This window comes from Odocoileus virginianus, chromosome 12, assembly GCF_023699985.2.
Source record: "Odocoileus virginianus isolate 20LAN1187 ecotype Illinois chromosome 12, Ovbor_1.2, whole genome shotgun sequence".
Taxonomy (NCBI): Eukaryota; Metazoa; Chordata; class Mammalia; order Artiodactyla; family Cervidae; genus Odocoileus; species Odocoileus virginianus.
In genome coordinates, this window is record NC_069685.1 from 37,947,005 (window position 1) to 37,966,239 (window position 19,235).

Here is a 19,235-nt window from a genome sequence, read left to right on the forward strand (position 1 = left end):
CTGTGTCTCTTACGTGTGTTTCGTTACACTGGTTTATTCGTATCTCCCACTACATGATGGACTGCTCCTGTTGTTATTGTTGTTTGGTTACTAAGTCATGTCTGACTCTTTGCTATCCCATGGACTGAAGCATGCCAGGCTCATCTGTCCTCCACTGTCTCCCAGAGTTTGCTCAAATTCATGTCCATTTAGTTGGTGATGTTATCCAACTATCTCATCCTCTGCCACCCCCTTCTCCTTTTACCTTCAATCTTTCCTAGCATCAGGGTCTTTTCCAACGAGTCGGCTCTTTGCATCAGGTGGCCAAAGTATTGGTGCTTCAATCCTTCCAGTGAATGCTCAGTGTTGATTTCCTTTAGGATTGACTGCTTCTACATGAAATTTATTGTTATTATTTTTTAAATTGACATAGTATTTGGAGCATATACATTTAACATTATATTTATCTAGCATCTAAGAAGATAATTAGGTCCCAGTAGCACCAAATCATTTAGGACAGTAAAAGAAATAAAAAGGAGTGAGATAACAATTAAGTTCTTTAGTGATGGTTCCTCTTTCTTTATTTTTCTTTTAATTGTACATCAGTGACTATGACCTATTTTCCACAGTCTAAAGGATTTTCTACATGCCCTGGCCTAAATTGCAAGGCTAAAAGGAGAAAGTTTTTTTTTTTTGAACAAAAGTGGAATGTAGGTGCTTAGAATGATTAAGTGAATGTTATTAATATTATTGAGGTCCCTGGAACACCAAATTGAAGAATGGTTAGAAGAGTGACTGTCCTTGCCTTAAAGACCAGAGATAAGAACTCTAAATGAAGGCAAACAAGCAGGGTGGGAAAATAAATCTTTAACAAAAACAGTTATAGATTGAGAACCTCTCAGGTTATTTGAAAAAGCTTTAAAAATTCCTGTGATGTGTCTTGACATTCCAGCCATAGTTTCAGAGGCTTCTGTTGTTCAGGCTTGTTAAGAATGAGTTAAATGGGGTTTTTCAGATCTTTGTGACTTACTTTATTTATTTATTTTTTTCCCAAGAGATCATTCTGATTTTTAAGTTACAAGCAAAGCTGCTCATCATCCTCTTTGAGTGACTTTATTTGACAGACATGGAGGCTTGAGAGAGATACTTTTGGTTTTAAGTCTGCAGTATCATTTAATGTACAGTTTAGCAGTGAAATTTCTAAACTATCAAAACTGAGACAAAAACATTCAAGTGACATTTTCTTTGAAATATATTCTATGCACTGGAAATGGAAAAAAATGATATTTGCTTAAATATACTTTATGCGGTTTTATGTGAATAAATGATCATTTACCAGCAGTGCCATTGTTCCATCAGAAAAGAAAAAAAAAAAAAACACCCCAAACACCTCTAAACCTCTTACTTCCTTTTTCTTTCTTTGGAGATTATAGTGACTAGTGTGAAACATACAATTTCACTTTTAAATTTGCAACTTCTAAAAATTCTTTTTCTTCCTGACATCATACTGTGGCCTCAGAAAATCAGACAGTTGTTATTACAAATAGAGTGCAGCTCCACTCAGACACTGAATAGACAATTATAAATGTCTGGATTCTTTCCTTTTTCATGGTGGCTGCTTTTAGATGTGGAATAAAACCACATTAACCAGAGGGTGTTGTTATTGGTGGTTACAGGCCTATTCCTGCCACATCTATAAAGTATCTTTTTTTTTTTAATCCTTTTCTTTCCTTGTCTAACAGTAACTTTCCATCGTATAAGACTGTTATCAGGAAGCATCATAAAGGTATATGAATATTAAATTATTCAGAAGACAAAGGGACCATAAATGTCACCTAATCCAACTCTAGCACATGACAGATGAGAGTGTAAAGCTGTGGAAGAGTGAATGACATCCAAGGGCACACACAGAGTCAGTAACTTGCTAACTGTTTTTTTCTCTTCTTTTTTTTTTTTTTGCTTTTATAGATGGCCGCCCATGTCCTTTCATCCTCTGGGATCCATCTTTGTCTCCAACAAATAATGAGACCCACTCTTCTGTTAAGCTCACTTGGGGAACTTACCAACAGTTGCTGAAACAGAAGTGCTGGCAGAATGGTCGAGTACCCAAGCCTGAATGGGGCTGTACTGAAATACATCACCACGAGTGGTCCAAGATGGCCCTCTTTGATTTTTTGTTACAGGTAAGTTTATTCAATCAAGTAAGTAGTTACCTGAGACTAACACTGAGCTATGGCAGTCTACAGTTAGGAAGTTTCTGCACCTTTTGGGTTTTTATGAAAGTGTAGTTTAAATTCTATAATGTTGTATTTGTCAAGCCTGGTACAACGTCATAAGACATTATATCCTTTAGGAAATATTCAGAAATGTCCCTTAGCCCTTTTATTAATTTCTGAATAGGTAAATCTTCAGTACGTTACTACTGGAATCATCATACCTATCATAGATACAATTTATTATGATAACCCATCAGTGGCTTTTCAAGGTAGGCAGTCTCACAGCACTTGGGAGGTAAGTAAACTGAAGTTTGATGAGGTTAAGTAACTCACCCAAGTTGTCACAACTGCTCAAAACTGGGCTGGAATCCTGGGATCTGGTGGTAGTAGAAGTTTGTCTTCTTTCTATTTTTCCACACTGTTTCACTAGTCCCTTGGTCACTTATCTTACAGTCACCATTTCCTGTTTTCTTTCCAGTAATTCTTTGTAAATACATCAAGATTGACATTGGAGAATAATAAATATTGACCATCTACATAGCTGCATGATTAGATGTTTTATAGGTTTCTTATAACTTTTATCTCCTTCTGATGAGGATCTCATGACTCTTCCTGTCCCCTCATTCCAATTACTGCCTTCCTCTTCTTCCACTTTAGAAAAGCTGCCTTTCTGTTGTTGTATTGTTAATTAGTATTTTGTGGCAATTTAGGACTACCTTAGGACATCTGCAAAACATTCTCCTTTTGTTAATTTTGTGTGTGCATATGTATGTGTGTGTGCCTTTTCAGCAAGGAACTAGAGAGGGACAAAAATGTAGGAAGAGGGGCTTCCCTGGTGATCTGGTGGTTATGAATCTGCCTGCCAATGCAGGGGACATGAGTTTGATCCCTGGTCCAGGAAGATCCCACATGCTCAGAGCATCTGGGCCTACACGCTACAACTACTGAAGCCCCCGTTCCCTTAGAGCCCATGGTCCACAATAAGAGAAGCCACTGCAATGAGAATCTTGTGCACTGCACCTAGAGAGTAGCCCCTGCTCACTGCAATTAGGGGAAGCCCAAGCAGCAATCAAGATGCCATGTGGCCACACACACACAAAAAAAAGTATAGAAAGAAACCCAGTTTGGTGAGAGCCACAGGAAAGGGATTAGGAACTTTCGAGGAGAGATGATCTCTGGTGTCCATGCCTCAGAGCCACCAGTGAGAACTGAGCTGGGAGCAGCCACTTGGTTTGGGGAGGAGGCCATCAGGAAGCACCAGATACTGATGAACTGTATAGCTGTGAGGCTCAGGCCAGGCTCCGTATAGGTATAATCTTATTATTCCATTTATTAGCATACTCTCTCTGTGAGGTAGACACCTTCTCTCCATTGTACAAGTAAAGTCACTGAGGCATAAAGAGGTTATTATTGAGAACTGGGAAGTGTCTGAGGTCTTACTCTGCTTGTAGGCTAACAGGTTAGCCAGCTGTAGATGTTAGCAGAAGACAAAGGACTCCCAGATGAGAGACAAATGACTTCATTACCCATGTTCCTCTGCCCTCAAGGCCCGCTGGGGAGTTACGGAATGGCCTCACTGAATGCTGCACACAGTGGGTTTTTGTACCTTCTAAGAAAACCTCCAGTCTTATTTCATTTTTTTTAACTGAAAAATGAAATGATGTACAACATTATGCTGGTTTCAGGCATACTCCACAGTGAATTAACATTTGCAGACATTGTGAAATGAGCACTGTGATAAAGCTAACATTCATCTGTCCCCATACAAAGTCATTATAATATTATTAATTATATTCCTTATGCTGTATGTTACATCCTTGTGACTTGTTTATTTTATAACTGGAGGTTTGTATTTCTTAATCCCTGTCACTTATTTCACCTGTCAATCTCCCTCCTCTCTGGCAACCACCCATTTTTTTCCCTCAACATTTAGAAGTCAGTTTTCCTTTTGTTTTGATTTTTTGTTTATTTTTTAGATTGCACATATAAATATGGTGTTTGTTTTCATCTGACTTATTTTATTTAGCATAATGCCATCTAGATCATCCACGTTGTCACAAATGGCAAGTTTTCACTTTTTTATGGCTGAGAAGTTTTATATATATAACATATATACAGATATCTCACATCTTTATCCATTTATCTATGGATGGACACAAGTTGCTTCCACATCTTGGTTATTGTAAATAATGTTGCAATGAACGATGGTGTGCATAGATCTTTTCAAATTTATGTTTTCTTCAGGTAAATACATAGAAGTGAAATTAGTAGATCATATAGCAGTTATATTTTTAAGTTTTTGAGGAACCTCCATCAGTTCAGTTCAGTTTGGTGCTCAGTCGTGTCTGATTCTGTGACACCATGGACTGCAACACACCAGGCTTCCCTGTCAATCACCAACTCCCGGAGCTTGCTCAAACTCATGCCCATATGAGTTGGTGAGGCCATCCAACTATCTTATCCTCTGTTGTTCCCTTCTCCTCCTGCCTTCAATATTTCCCAGCATCAGGGTCTTTTCAAATGAGTCAGTTCTTCTCATCAGGTGGCCAAAGGACTGGAGTTTCAGCTTTAGCTTCTGTCCTTCCAATGAATATTTAGGACTGATTTCCCTTAAGATTAACTGGTTTGATCTCCTTGCAGTCCAAGGGATTCTCAAGAGTCTTCTCCAATACCATAGTTCAAAAGCATCAATTCTTCGGTGCTCAGCTTTCTTTATAGTCCAACTCTCACATCCATACATGACTACTGGAAAAACCATAGCTTTGACTAGATAGACCTTTGTTGGCAAAGTAATATCCCTGCTTTTTAGTAAACTGTCTAGGTTTGTCATAACTTTTCTTCTAAGGAGCAAGTAGCTTTTAATTTCATGGCTGCAGTCACCATCTGCAGTGATTTTGGAGCTTAAGAAAATAAAGTCTGTCACTGGTTTCATTGTTTGCCCATCTATTTGCCATGAAGTGATGGGACCAGATGCACTGATCTGTATGCCCATCAATATTGCACAAGGTTTCCCTTTTTCTCCACATTCTTGCCAAAAATTTCTTATCTTTTGATAATAGTTATTCTGACAGGCACAAGGTAGTATCTCCTTGTGGTTATTTGCTGATTTTGGGGGGGGGAGCAGAGTAGTTGGTATGCAGGATCTTAGTTCCCTGACTAGGGATTGAACCCTCACCCATTACAGTGGAAGTGTGGTCTTAACCACTGGACTGCAGGGAAGTCCCTTTCTTTGCTGATTTTTTTTCCTGTGGTTTTATATTTCCCGAGTGATTAGTGATGTTCAGCATCTTCTCATATGCCTGTTGGCCATCTGTATGTCTTCTTTGGGAAAAATGTCTATTCATATTCTATGCCCATTTTTTAGTTGTTTTTTGATGTTAAATTGTATGAATTCTTTGTATATTTTTAATATTAACCCCTTAATAGATATATAGTTTGCAAATATATTTTCCCATTCAGAAGGTGGCCTTCCTTTTGTTGACAGTTTACCTTGCTGTGTAAAAGCTTTTAGGTTTGGTAGTCCCATTTGTTTATCTTTCTTTTTGTTCCCCTTGCCTGAGGAGATAGATCCCAGAAAAAAAAATTGTTAAGACAGATGTCAAAGAGCATACTGTCAATATTCTCTCCTAGATTTATGGTTTCAGGCCTTATATTTAGGTCTTTAATCCATTTTTGACTTTATTTTTTCATATGGTATGAGAAAGTAGTCCAGATTGATTCTATTGTACACAGCAGTACAGTTTTCCCATGACCACTTATTGAAGAGGCTGTCTTTCCCCACTGTATATTCTTGCCTGCTTTGTTGTAGATTCATTGGCCATATAAACTTGGGGTTATTTTGGGGCTCTCTCTTCTATTCCATTGATCTATATCTTTGTTTCTATGCCAGTACTGTACTGCTTTGATTACTGTAGTTTTGTAGTATAGCTTGAAATCAGGGACGGTGACAACTCTAGCTTTTTTTTCCTTCTTTCTCAAGATTGCTTTGGCTCTTTTCTGTTTTCATACAAATTTTGGAGTTATTTGCTCTAGTCCTGTGATAAATGCCATTGGTGTTTTGACAGGGATTGCACTGAATGTGTAGATTGCTTGAGTAGTATAGTCATTTTAACAAATATTGATTCTTCCAATCTATGGGCACAAAATATCCTTCCATTTGTTTTGTCATCTTCAATCTCATAGTTTTCAGAGTACAGACCTTTTTCTTCTTTGATCAGGTTTATTTCTAGCTAATTTATTCTTTTTGATATAATTGTAAAAGTGATTGTTTTCTCTTTCTGATGGTTCATAATTAATATGTATAAATGCAGCATATTTATTTTTTTATTTTTAATTGGAGAATAATTGCTTTACAATGTTGTGTTGGTTTCTGCCATACAAAAATGTGAGTCAACTCTAAGTATACATATGTCCCCTCCCTCTTGAATCTTCCTCCCACCCTGCACCCCATCCCACATGTCTAGGTTTTTAGAGGATCAGGTTGAGCTCCTTTTGTTAAACAGCAATTTCCCACTAGCTATTTATTTTGTATATGGTAATGCATATGTTTCAATAACTGCTCTCTCAATTTGTCCCACCTTCTCCTTCCCCTGCTGTGTCCACAAGTCTGTTCTCTATGTCTGCATCTCTATTCCTGCCCTGCAGAAAGGTTCAATAGTACCATTTTTCTAGATTCCATATATGTTAATATATGATATTTGTTTTTCTCTTTCTGACTTGCTTCAGTCTGTATAACAGGCTCTAGGTTCATCCACCTCACTAGAACTGACTAAAATTTGTTCCTTTCATGGCTGAGTAATATTCCATTATATGTACTATGGCTTCTTTATCCATTCATCTGTTGATGGAAATCTAGGTTGCTTCCATGTCATGACTATTGAAAATAGTGCTAGAGTGAACATCAAGGTACATGTGTCTTTTAGAATTGTGGTTTTCTTAGGGCATATGCCCAGTAGTGGGATTGCTCAGTCATATGGTAGTTTTATTCCTAGTTTTTAAAGAAATCTCCTTATTGTTCTCCATAGTGGCTGTATCAATTTACATTCCCACCAATAGAAAGTTCTTGCACCATTTTCTCTACATCCTCTCCAGCATTTATTGTTTGTAGATGTTTTTGATGATGGCCATTCTGATGGCTCATCAGGTAAAGAATCCACATGCAATGCAGAAGACACTCGTTCAATCCCTGGGTGGAGAAGATCCCCTGGAGAAGGAAATGGCAGCACACTCTAGTATTCTTGCCTGGGAGATCCCATGGACAGAGGAGCCTGACAGGCTACCGTCCAAAGCGTTGCAGAGTCAGACACTACTGAGCAACTAAGCACATTTGGATTGGTTTGAGGTGATACCTCATTGTAGTTTTGACTTGCATTCCTCTAATAATAAGCAATGCTCAGCATTTTGTTTATTGGCCATCTATATATCTTCTTTGGAGACATGTCTGTTTAGATCTTCTGCCCATTTTTTTTATTGTGTTGTTTTTCTGATATTGAGCTGCATGAGCTGCTTGTATATTTTGGAAATTAATTATTTGTCAGTTGTTTCATTTGCTATTAATTTCTCCTATTTAGAGTGTTGTCTTTTCATCTTATTTATGCTTTCTTTTGCTGTACAAAAGATTTTAAGTTGAGTTAGGTCCCATTTGTTTATTTTTGTTTTTATTTCCATTATTCTAGGGAGTTGTTCATAGAGGATCTTGAGGTCAAAGAGTGTTCTGCCTATGTTTTCCTCCAAGAGTTTTATAGTTTCTGCTCTTACACTGAGGTCTTTAATACATTTTGAGTTTATCTTTGTGTATAGTTTTAGGAAGTGTTCTAATTTCTTTCTTTTACATGTAGCTGTCCAGTTTTCCCAGCACCACTTATTGAAGAGGCTGTTTTTTCTCCATTGTATATTCTTGTGTCTTTTGTGAAAGATAAGGTGCCCCATAGGTGCATGGATTTATCTCTGGGCTTTCCATCTTGTTCCATTTGTTTATATTTCTGTTTTTATGCCAGTACCATTCTGTGTTGATGACTATAGCTTTGTAGTATAAAGTCAGGAAGGTTTATTTCTCCAGTTCCATTCTTCTTTCTCAAGATTGCTTTGGCTATTTGAAAGCTTTTGTATTTTCATGTGAATTATGGAATTTTTTGTTCAAGTTCTATGAAAAATGCCATTGGTAATTTGACAGGGATTGCAATGAATCTGTAGATTGCTTTGAGTAGTTGAGTCATTTTCACAATATTGATTCTTCCAAAACAGGAACATGGTATATCTCTTCATCTGTTTGTCTTTGATTACTTTCATCAGTGTCTTATACACTTTCTGTATACAATTTTTTTGTCCCCTTAGGTAGGTTTACTCCTAGGTGTTTTATTATTTTTGTTATAATGATGATTGTGACTAACTCCTTAATTTCTTTCTGATCTTTCATTGTTAGTGTATAGGAATGCAAGGGACTTCTGTATATTGATTTTGTATCTTGTGACTTGACTAAATTCACTGATTAGCTCTAGTAATTTTCTGATAGTATCTTTAGGGTCTTCTATATATAGTATCATGTTGTCTGGAAACAGTGAGTTTTACTTCTTTTCCAGCCTGGATCCATTTTATTTCTTTTTCTTCTCTGATTGTCATGGCTAGGACTTCCAAAACTATGTTGAATAATAGTCATGAGATTGGGCACCCTTGTCTTGTTCCTGAAATTAGAGGAAATGCTTTCACTTTTTCACCATTGAGAATAATGTTTGCTGTAGAAAACCAATCTAATGAGGTGCTGCTAGCAGACCTGCCCAACATTTGCCCCAGAAGGAGACATTATTTTTATTATTTGGTCAGGAAGAAAATCTGTCTTCCATCCCAGAAGGAGACAGTCTTTGTAAGTTGCAATGCTTTCTGCTATATTGACATCCTTGAACAAAGGTTGCAGAACAAAGCTTGATATAAGACATGCAGAAATGCCATGAAGAATTGTTTCTCAACAGTTACCTCTTTCATTTGTTATTACTTAGCTAGTGAGTTCCCAAATAGAGATTTCAGCAAGTTTGTCTAACTGCATTTCATATTTTACACTATTATTTTACAACAACTGTCAAGTTATTTTTAGTTTAATGAAAGAAGTTGGTGTGATAAAATGTTGTAGCAATAAAGTGGATAATGTATGAAGACTTCTGGGATGAAGTATGTAAAGGTACTCACTGTAGGGGTTGAGCGGTGTAGTTGTTGAAAGTCCTGAGGGTGATGATGCCTTGGGGGAGCGGAGGATGGAGTCGAAGTTCATGAAAGTAGTGGTGAAATCTACAAGAAAAGAAAGACCTTGAGGTTTGCAGCCTATGATCAGAAGAGCTAACCAATAATGATTAGAGGGCACGCCTTGTTTCTGGTGATATTTTGTTGTTGTTGCCCTGATTCTTGGTTTGCTCTGTGTGTTCTTTCCCTAGTTGTGGTGAGTGGGGGCTTACACCTCATGGGTTTCTCATTGTGGTGGCGTCTCTTGTTGCAGAGCATGGGCTCTATTCAAGGACTTCAGTAGCTGTGGATCTTGGGATTAGTTACTCTGAGGCATATGAGATCTTCCTGGAGCAGGAATCAAACCCATGTCTCCTGCTGTGGCAGGCAAATTCTTATCCACTGTACCACCAGAGAAATCTGACATTTGTTTTAATTTTCGAACCTTCAACTAAATCTCAACAGCCTCTTTCTTTATCATTTTCCTTTCTGTTGAAGGAAGCTCTAACTGTTCTCATCCAATGAAAATATATTTATGCAACATCCACTATGCAGGGGCAGCAAAGTCATGTGAAATGGTTATCCCCCACTACCCTACCCCAAGTTTGGTTTGTAAAACATTATTTAGTTAGGAAAATAGAATGTATAAAACAAAAAGATAGATCCATGTAAAATGGCTGACTGAGATAATATAAGTTCCTATTGTTATGAGGTCAAAAGAAGAAGAACCTTTGGCCATAAAATAGTAAGGAGGAAGTTTGAGTAGGGTCATAGGCTATGAATGATAAAGAAGATAAGAAAAGTATGAAAGAACATGGGATTGGCAATGTCCTTGTGATATGTAGGACATCCTAAATACAGGCACATCACAAGAGATTTGGGGTTTGGTTTCAGACCACTGGGCTTCTCTGGTGGCTCAGACGGTAAAAAATCTACCTACAATGCAGGAGACCCAGGTTTAATCCTTGAGTTGGGAAGATCCCCCGTAGAAGGGAATGGCTATCCACTATAGTATTCTTGCCTTGAGAATTCCATGGACAGAGGAACCTGGTGAGCTACAGTCATGGGGTCACAAAGAGTTGGACACAGCTGAGCAACCAACACTTTCTTTTACACTTTTTCAGGCCACTACAACAAATTGAATATGATGACAAAGTCAGTCACACAGGATTTTTTACGTTTCACAGTGCATATAAAATTTAGCTTGATAGTCTATTATAATCTCTTAAGGGTATTATAGCATTATGTCTAAAGAAAGCAATGTACTTAGGTTAATTAAAAAAAAATAACACTGCTGAGAAATGAGCCCAATGGACTTGCTCAATGCAGAGTTGCTACAGACTTAGCAAATGCAAGTTCTTGTGTCTGATACACAAGTGTCTCACTGATACACAGTGAGACCAAACAGAAACTTGGAGTTTAGAACAGAGAAATGCTTATTGCAGGGCCGTGCAAAGAAACTCCAAAACCCAGAACACCCCCAAAGGTTTCAGCAAAATATTTTTAAAGGCGAGGTCACCATGTTCCTGTGAACTTCCAGCAAGACAAATGTTATTCTCTATCTGCAGCTTTTTCCCCCTATATGAATGGAAAAATATTATACCCTTAAAAGTTAGAGACTTGAGAATGGGCTATCATGTATATATATGACTCTAGACAACATTCTTAACTTGAAGCAAAAGCAATAGGATACAAAAGTTAAAGTAAAATATGGAGTCAGATTTGTTCTTTCCTACTACAAAGCCAACTTGTAAAAAACACATTTTCTGCGGAGCACAATAAAATGATATATGCCTATATACCATTTAACTGAAGCAGTTATTTAGGGGAGTAGTTATACTCTCTGTCTATAAGAGATACAATAGAACATTGAGGAAGAGAGCTATTTTTAAAAAATATAGTTATGTTGTAACTCTCTGTTCATTACCCTGACTCAGCAAAAACCAATTCCAGCTGAGCCACAGTCTCATGAGTACATCAGCTTTTATCATCACTGTGTCTATTGCCTGTAGTTGTGAGGATGTATCTGGGTATCACTCTAATAAGTTTTCAACAAAGATAAATATTTCAAATTCTTAAGCTAATACTATTAATGATCTATCAGTCATATAACATGTGCTATATGCATGGCAGTGTTCTAAGACTTGCTCCTAAGCACTAAAGTATTCACTTATTTAGTTCTCATGCCAACCTTATAAAGTAGATATTGTTATTCCCATTTTAGAGGTGAGGAATCAAGGCAAAGAGAAATTAAATAATGACCTGGATCATATACCTGGTATGCAATAGAACCTGGAGTCAGACTCAAAGAGTTCCAACTTGAGAGATAAATTTCCTACAATACCTCTTCCTCTTCATTTTATGGGGGGGGGGGGGTGAAGTGGGGGGTGGGGGGTGGATGGTTGTCTTCGTTTTCCAAGTCAAAAATTTGGAATTGTGTAGGTACTTCAGGATACTTACCCTTTCATCCACACAGTGACCTAATCCTTGATATCTGCCCAATCCATCTTGTCTCAGGGATAGTTCACACTCTTAGGTTAGTTCAGGCTTGGCCGTTTATTAACTGGATGATTCCCTCCAATCCACTCAAATTGTGTGAGCCAAGGTCACCTTTGGCTTGAGACACCAGGCATCAGGCTACTACCTCAGCAGGAACTGATGCTCTTGGCAGATCAGCTCTATTTGTAGTCTGCCCTCTGCTTCTGCTGCTTGGGTGGGGAAGGCAGTCTTTCTTACCCTTGATAATTCATGAGAATGAGATCTCAGCAAGCCTTTCCTGAAACTGTTCAAGTAAAGACACAAAGATTAGAGTTCCTAATTATGGCTCCAGTAAAAGAACTGAATCTAAAAGTCAGAAGTTAATCTGGTTGGTAAGAGGTTAATCTGGTTGGTGTATATATATATGTGTACACACACACACACACACACACACACACACGCACGCAAGGATGGCATCTGTGAGAATGGGTATACATTTTAAAAAAAATTCATCCAACATTTATTTACTCCCAGTCTCAGACAAAAGGCTAATTTTTCACTAGATTTTGCAGTGTTTTATAATTTTACCAGTAATGTATGAGAGTGTCTGTTTTCTTCTCTTTCCTACTTTGGTAAATGGAAAACTAATGTTTTTGCTGATTTTTATGAAGGATTATAAGGTCTTATATATATTCCAGTTCTTCTATTACAAGTGAGATTGAGGATATCATATTTTCATCTATTGATCATTTGCATTTTGTTTTCTGTGAATTGCTTGTTCATATCATTGATCTTTTTATTGCATTCCATAATTTTTTTCTTAATGATTTACAAAATCATTTTTATATCTGTAAAATTAGCCATTGTCCAATCCTAAATGTCTCAGATAATTTTTCTTTATTGTTTTCTTTTGAGTTTTCCAATAGTAGATTTTATGCCAGAGAAATTTTACATTTTTTGTAAGGTCATATTTTATCCTTTTACTTCTTATATTTAGCATGATACAATGTTTATTGAAAATGTTTACTGAGCAAATAAATGAACAAGCTTTGGCCATTTTTCATGAGTACCATAATGAATAGTTATCTTTTATACAATAATGCTTCCCATCAATTGCTCTGAAATTTTTATTTTAAAGTCGAATGCCTTATTTAAATGGTGTTTGGGAATATGTTGGATTGTGGTGGATAGATTTTGTAAGCAATCTTAGAAAAGTTATGCCTGATACAAATTGAAATCCCTTGCTCTGTGATGTTGCAGCAAGGACAAGAGGATACAGAACACAGTTGTTAATTTTCTGTACACAACATTCTTTCTGTTTCACCCAGTTAACAAATCTACATTCCCAAAGGCGATGGCATTTTACTGGGTCTGTAAAATGTGATAGAGGCACAAGTAACCTTTTATTCTTGAAGCGTGGGGTTCTGAACTGAGTGGATAAAAATTCTTCTCCATTAGTATGACAAAGAGTAGTATTCTAGAGAGCATTTGAGTTTCCAAGATTTGGTCAGATTTCTTTCAGAAGATTAAATAAAATAACAGAAGATGATTTAGGAGGTAGAAAACTTGCTTTTTAACCTCAAATATAGTCTGTATAATAGGAACTGAGATTCTGGAACCAGCCTGCTAAGCTTGAATTCTAATTTCCAATGACTAATTTTTTTTCTAGGTCTTGGTTTCCTTAACTGTAAAATAGGAATAATCATATTGTTTATATAGATTATATATAACAATAACAATCATATTGTTATTTAGAAGATTCAATACTTTTTATACACATAATGGATATAGAATAATGCTTGTTAACACAGGAGGTGCTCAGTGGGTATTTCATATTAATTAAGAAATTGATCACCCAGAAATAATAGTAGAGGTAAATATCAACATAAGAATTAAAGTATTTTATCGTTATTTTCATGTATTAAATTATAAATTATTCCCAAACCATTTCATTTTCTCTACTCATGTGCTTTCATACTTATATTTAGATTTTAGCCTATTAAGTTTTAATTATTTTTGATTACTCTGTCTTCTTTAATAAACTGTGAATTTCTCAAGGGCAAGTCCCTGTCTTACTCAGCTTTATAACCTTTCAATTAGCAGCAGCATGTCTGGAAATGTTACAGTTACTCAGGGCATTTTTTTTTTTTTTGATCAAAGAAAACTACCTGGTTACATCAAAATATTAAATTCAAGGTGTGAAATTAAAAGTGTTAAAAGTGAAAGAAATAAAAGCATACTTGCCTTGCAGTAAAGAAATACAGTTTTGTTAAAGGCAGAGAATGAGATGTTTAGAAAATGAAAATCAAATGAATAGAAAATGTTTACTATTTTTACTATTTAATAAAGTCCTCCCTATATTTATATTTTTTGTTTATTTGTTGGTAAGTTAAGGGGTGTTTCTATAGACAAGGACCAACATAAAGGTGTGTTGGGAGATGTTTGCTTTCACCATAAACAGAATAAGTCACACATATTTCTTTCCAGTTGGATTTGACAGATGCTTTTTGAGCTCTTCTCTTTTATAAAAAATTTTTATTTTTACTTTTTTAATTTAATTTAATTTTATATTGGAAAATATTTGATTTACAATGCTGTGTCAGTTTCTGATTATGGAGCTAAGTGATTCAGTTATATCTATCTATTTATATTTATATATCTAAATCTCCATTCTTTTTCAGTTTCTTTCTCCCATTTAGGTTATTACAGAGCATTGGGTATAGTTTCCTGTGTTGTATAGTAGATCCTTTTTGGTTATCTCTTTCACATATAGTGGTTCATATATGTTACTCTGAAATGAGATCTTTTCTGTTCCAGACACTCGGTAGGTTTAGCCCTGGGATAAAAGGCTGAGACTGTTTCCGTGCCCACAAGAGTCCTGAAATCAGATAGAAGAGACAGATCATCACAGAAGAATATATTATGTCTAATAATTGAGTTTAACAACCTGTAGAAACAAGTGAGATATTATGTGTTCTTATGGAATTTGAGGTAAAAATATATGGACAGAGAATGTGACATTTAATATAGAAACATAAGAACTGGCAGAAATCAGGTGAGCCACGGGAGTTAGGAGGAGAGTTTCAGAGGGATGGATGCTAACAAAGGACTGGAAGAGGGGAAAAGTTCCCCGAGTGGAAGAAATGAGGCTTTGGAAACTTCCTCTTCCATTAAGGTAGTTTCTCCCAGATGTCTGTGAGTAGTAAACTTGTGATCACAGATTCGGTGAGTAGCAACAGTGTGAACTGGTAAGCCTGGCCCCTAGCACGCTCTCTCCTCCTTTACCTTGGCTCATGGTTTAATATGTCAATTTAATGAATCAATTAGCACGTGTTAAACTCTGACCTATTCTTCCCCGCTCTTTATTCTGTGAGTTATTTTTTGCTCTTAACGGTGTGATGATAGTAAAAAGGGCTTCTCAGATGGCGCTAGTGTTGAAGAACTTGCCTGCCAATGCAGGAGACATAAGAGATGAAGGTTTGATCCCTTCATCAGGAAGATCCCCTGGAGGAGGGCATGGATAACACACTCCAGTATTCTTGCCTGGAGAATCTCAAGGACAGAGGAGCCTGGTGGGCTATGGTCTATAGGGGCACAAAGAGTCGGACACTACTGAAGTGATTTAGCTCACACAGCACAATAAGTAAAGGTAAAAATTTCAACTGACTATTAAGAGTAAACATTACTCTTCATTAAAAAGAAACAGTCTGTAGGAATGTTGTATATGCCCAGCAAAGAAAGATTCCAGCTGTGTGTGGTCTCAATGGTACTTGATGACAGGCTTCTAAGCATCCTTCCCCTTTATCCATACAGCTCAGTGATCAAGGGCCTAGCTGCCAACTTTGGAGGTCAGTGCAGAAAAACACTAACAAGCAGGTAGGTGTTCTGACAGCAAAAGGCATAGCAATCCAGGGACCCAGACACTGGTATTTCAAATACATAATTTGGGTCAGTTTTATTGTTTTTGTGTAATTAGCACACTGCCAATCTAAATGGCCCCTGGCCATGTATTTATTAGTAGGTCCAAACAAGCAAATATAGGTTCTGATTCATTAGCTGGCAGATAATGAGAGATGATCCCGTTGGATTCTATCTTGGCTTCAAGTAGCAGAGAAAATCTGGGATTAGCTTTGGCAATATCTGTTGGCATGCTGCAGTAGCTGGGCTCTAGGGAGCAAAGACTGCCAAGGATGATGAGAGGATTTAGAGAACATTACATTCCTGCTTTTTATTGTTGGTTAAAAACTCAACAGTGGTTCACTTGACTATAGAGTCACTTTACTAAGGTAAAGGACATGGAGAATATGTCAGTCTAGGCTTTAAAAATGACAAGCTTCTAACTTTGCAGATGCTCATGTGCTAAGCACTAAAATGTATTCTGGTTAACTAATAAGTTTTCAAACTGTAAAACTAAATTTGCCCTTTTGATATTCAAAAGTCTGACTTTGACATAGTTTCTTCTGTATCTATCCTCACACTGTCACTAGAAGAAACTATTTTAGTATTAATGATGCTATAATATAGGGACTATTTATTGAAGAGACCTCAGAAGACTTTATGGATTAACTTGTGACACTATAGTTTTAACCTTCTGAGTACTGCTTGCAATATGTGAGCAAATTGTGTAGAAAATGTGGTACCATTGGGCCGTACAGCAGCTTTATTATTTTTTATGTTTTATGTGTAAAGATAGGGAAGTGAGGTAACAGAAGCATATTTGCTCCTGATGATATCAGAGAATATAGGGATTTTTGTTTTATTAATTAAATTAATTTATTTAATTGGAGGCTAATTACTTTACAGTATTGTGGTGGTTTTTGCCACACATTGACCTGACTTAGCCATGGGTGTACATGTGTCCCCCATCCTGAACCCCCCTCCCACCTCCCTCCCTACCCCATCCCTCTGGGTTGTCCCACTGCACCGGCTTTGAGTACCCTGTCTCATGCATCAAACTTGGACTGGTGATCTGTTTCACATATGATAATATACATGTTTCAATACTTTTCTCTCAAATCATCCCACCCTCACCTTCTCCCACAGAGTCCAAAACTCTGTTCTTTACATCTGTGTCTCTTTTGCTATCTTGCATATAGGGTCATTGTTACTATCTCTAAATTCCATATATATGTGTTAATATACTGTATAGGTGTTTTTCTTTCTGACTTACTTCACTCTCTATAATAGGCTCCAGTTTCATCCACCTCATTAGAACTGATTCAAATGTGTTCTTTTAATAGCTGAGTAATACTCCAATGTGTATATGTACCACAACTTTCTTATCCATTCATCTGCCAATGGACATCTGGGTTGCTTCCATGTCCTGGCTATTGTAAATAGTGCTGCAATGAACATTGGGGTGCACATGTCTCTTTCAATTCTGGTTTCCTCAGTGTGTATGCCCAGCAGTGGGGTTGCTGGGTCGTGTAGCAGTTCTATTTTCAGTTTTTAAAGGAATCTTCACACTGTTCTGCATCGTGGCTGTACTAGTTTGCATTCCCACCAACAGTGTAAGAGGGTTCCCTTTTCTCCACACCCTCTCCAGCATTTATTGTTTGCAGACTTTTTGATAGCAGCCAGAGTATAGGGATTTTTGCAGGAAAAGGATATAAATAAAATGGCTAAGCCATGCTAAGAAAATATTTTTATTAAGGAAGAATTTGGGCTATTTTAATATTAATTCCAAGAAGATTTAACATACATTTTTTTACTTATTTTGTAATAAAACTTGAATGTATAGCACTTTATTTTTAAATGAGTCCTTCCAGTCAGAGAGAGAGCATGAAGGACATCATTTTTGTACAGGTATAGTTAAAATGTAATTTATTTTTAACAAGTAAAAGTAAAACCTTTTATTTTGACAAAATTTTATTTTTAATAAAGGCAACTTGTCTCTTCAGCCTCTCAAACTTGAAGTCTGGAGGCAAATTTGTCACTTCCTTCCCTAACAATGTGGTTTCTCTACTTACCTATTTCTTCTATTCATGACATTCCTATTTTTAAAATCAGCTAGATTTGAAATTTTTGAGTCATCTTTGCATCTTCCTTTCCTTGGTGACTTGTATTTCAATAGCACTAAACTTTGACAGTTCTGAATGACTCCACTTGCTTCTTTTCATTCCCATTAATGCTGGGAACAACCCAGACCCGAATCAGACTCACCCCTATGGGTCAAGATGCTATGAGACTCTGAAGTGATTTCCTGGTATCTGGCCTTCCCCAGCACAATTTATTGTGCAAATCACTGCTGATTTCCTCTCTCCTATTTCACTTAATCGTATTACATCTTGTAAAAAAAAAAATTCTCCTAAGACTTCTATTTGATTGGAAAGTGAATTTTAAATGCCCCAATGCATTGAAAAAATGTATTATAGAAAAATTAAACATATAGAAAAGTAGAACATTATAATGAGCTTTCAGGTAGCTGTTATCCATATACATCAATCAGTCACCTCGTGGCTGGTCTTGTTTCATCTCCATCTATCTATTTCCTGTGCCCACATTTATTTGAGACAAATCCCAAACATCATATTTCATCTGTGAATATTTCAGTATGCATTGTTGGAAGATAAGACACAGAAGCGCATTACCATTATCACACGCATAAAAAAAATTATCAACAATTTCAGTCAGATATCTTGTCAGTCAGTGGTCAAGTTTTTAATTGTCTACTAAATATCTCTCTCTGTTTCTCTCTATGTATTTATCTATGCATCTGCCTATGTATTAAATTGTATATGTATCTGTCTCTCTATCCATTTATCTCACAGTTGTTTCCAATCAGGATTAAAATGAAGGCTACCCTTTGTGAACAGTTGGTATGTCTTTTAATGAATAAACTCCACTTCATCTTTTCTTTTCTTCTCTTCATTCTACTTATTGAAGAAACTAGGTTGCCTGTTTTTAGAATTCTGGACTCTGGAAATTGCCAGTTTAACTTCTTGGTGACTTTATTTTGTCCTCCCATCATCTCTTTCCATGTAAGTAGGTGTCAGGCTTAGAGACTTGATCAGACTTAGATGTAACTGATTTTATCTAGACTTCTTCATAGATATTGGTGCACTGCACTGGGGACTTGCTGGTGGGAGTCTAGCTGGTTCTTCTTTTCAAGATAGTATCACTGTGTATATTGATCACTCAGTATTGATCCATGCATTCACTAGCCATTGAAAATGAGGGTGTTCTAATCCTGTCATTACTTCTTTATTGATTAGTTGGAATACTTCTTTACTTTAGGGAATAATTTCCCTTCATCTCTTATCTGGTTCTAAGCAGTACAGGTCATGTAGCATCTGTTTATCTAGAGGTGTGGTTTACATAGAAGAAAATTAGCGTAACTTTTTAGAAACATCA

The 19,235-nt window shown here is 36.7% G+C and overlaps 1 protein-coding gene across 2 annotated transcripts in view; it reads left to right on the plus strand.

The window, feature by feature from the left end:
* Nucleotides 1-19,235, plus strand: part of GASK1B (golgi associated kinase 1B) — a 67,046-nt gene that overhangs the window by 22,300 nt on the left and 25,511 nt on the right. For both annotated transcript variants that reach the window (XM_070474935.1, XM_070474934.1), the window contains exon 3: nucleotides 1,948-2,162. In XM_070474935.1, coding sequence (XP_070331036.1) covers nucleotides 1,948-2,162 — 215 coding nt within the window. The remainder of the gene's footprint in view (nucleotides 1-1,947; nucleotides 2,163-19,235) is intronic.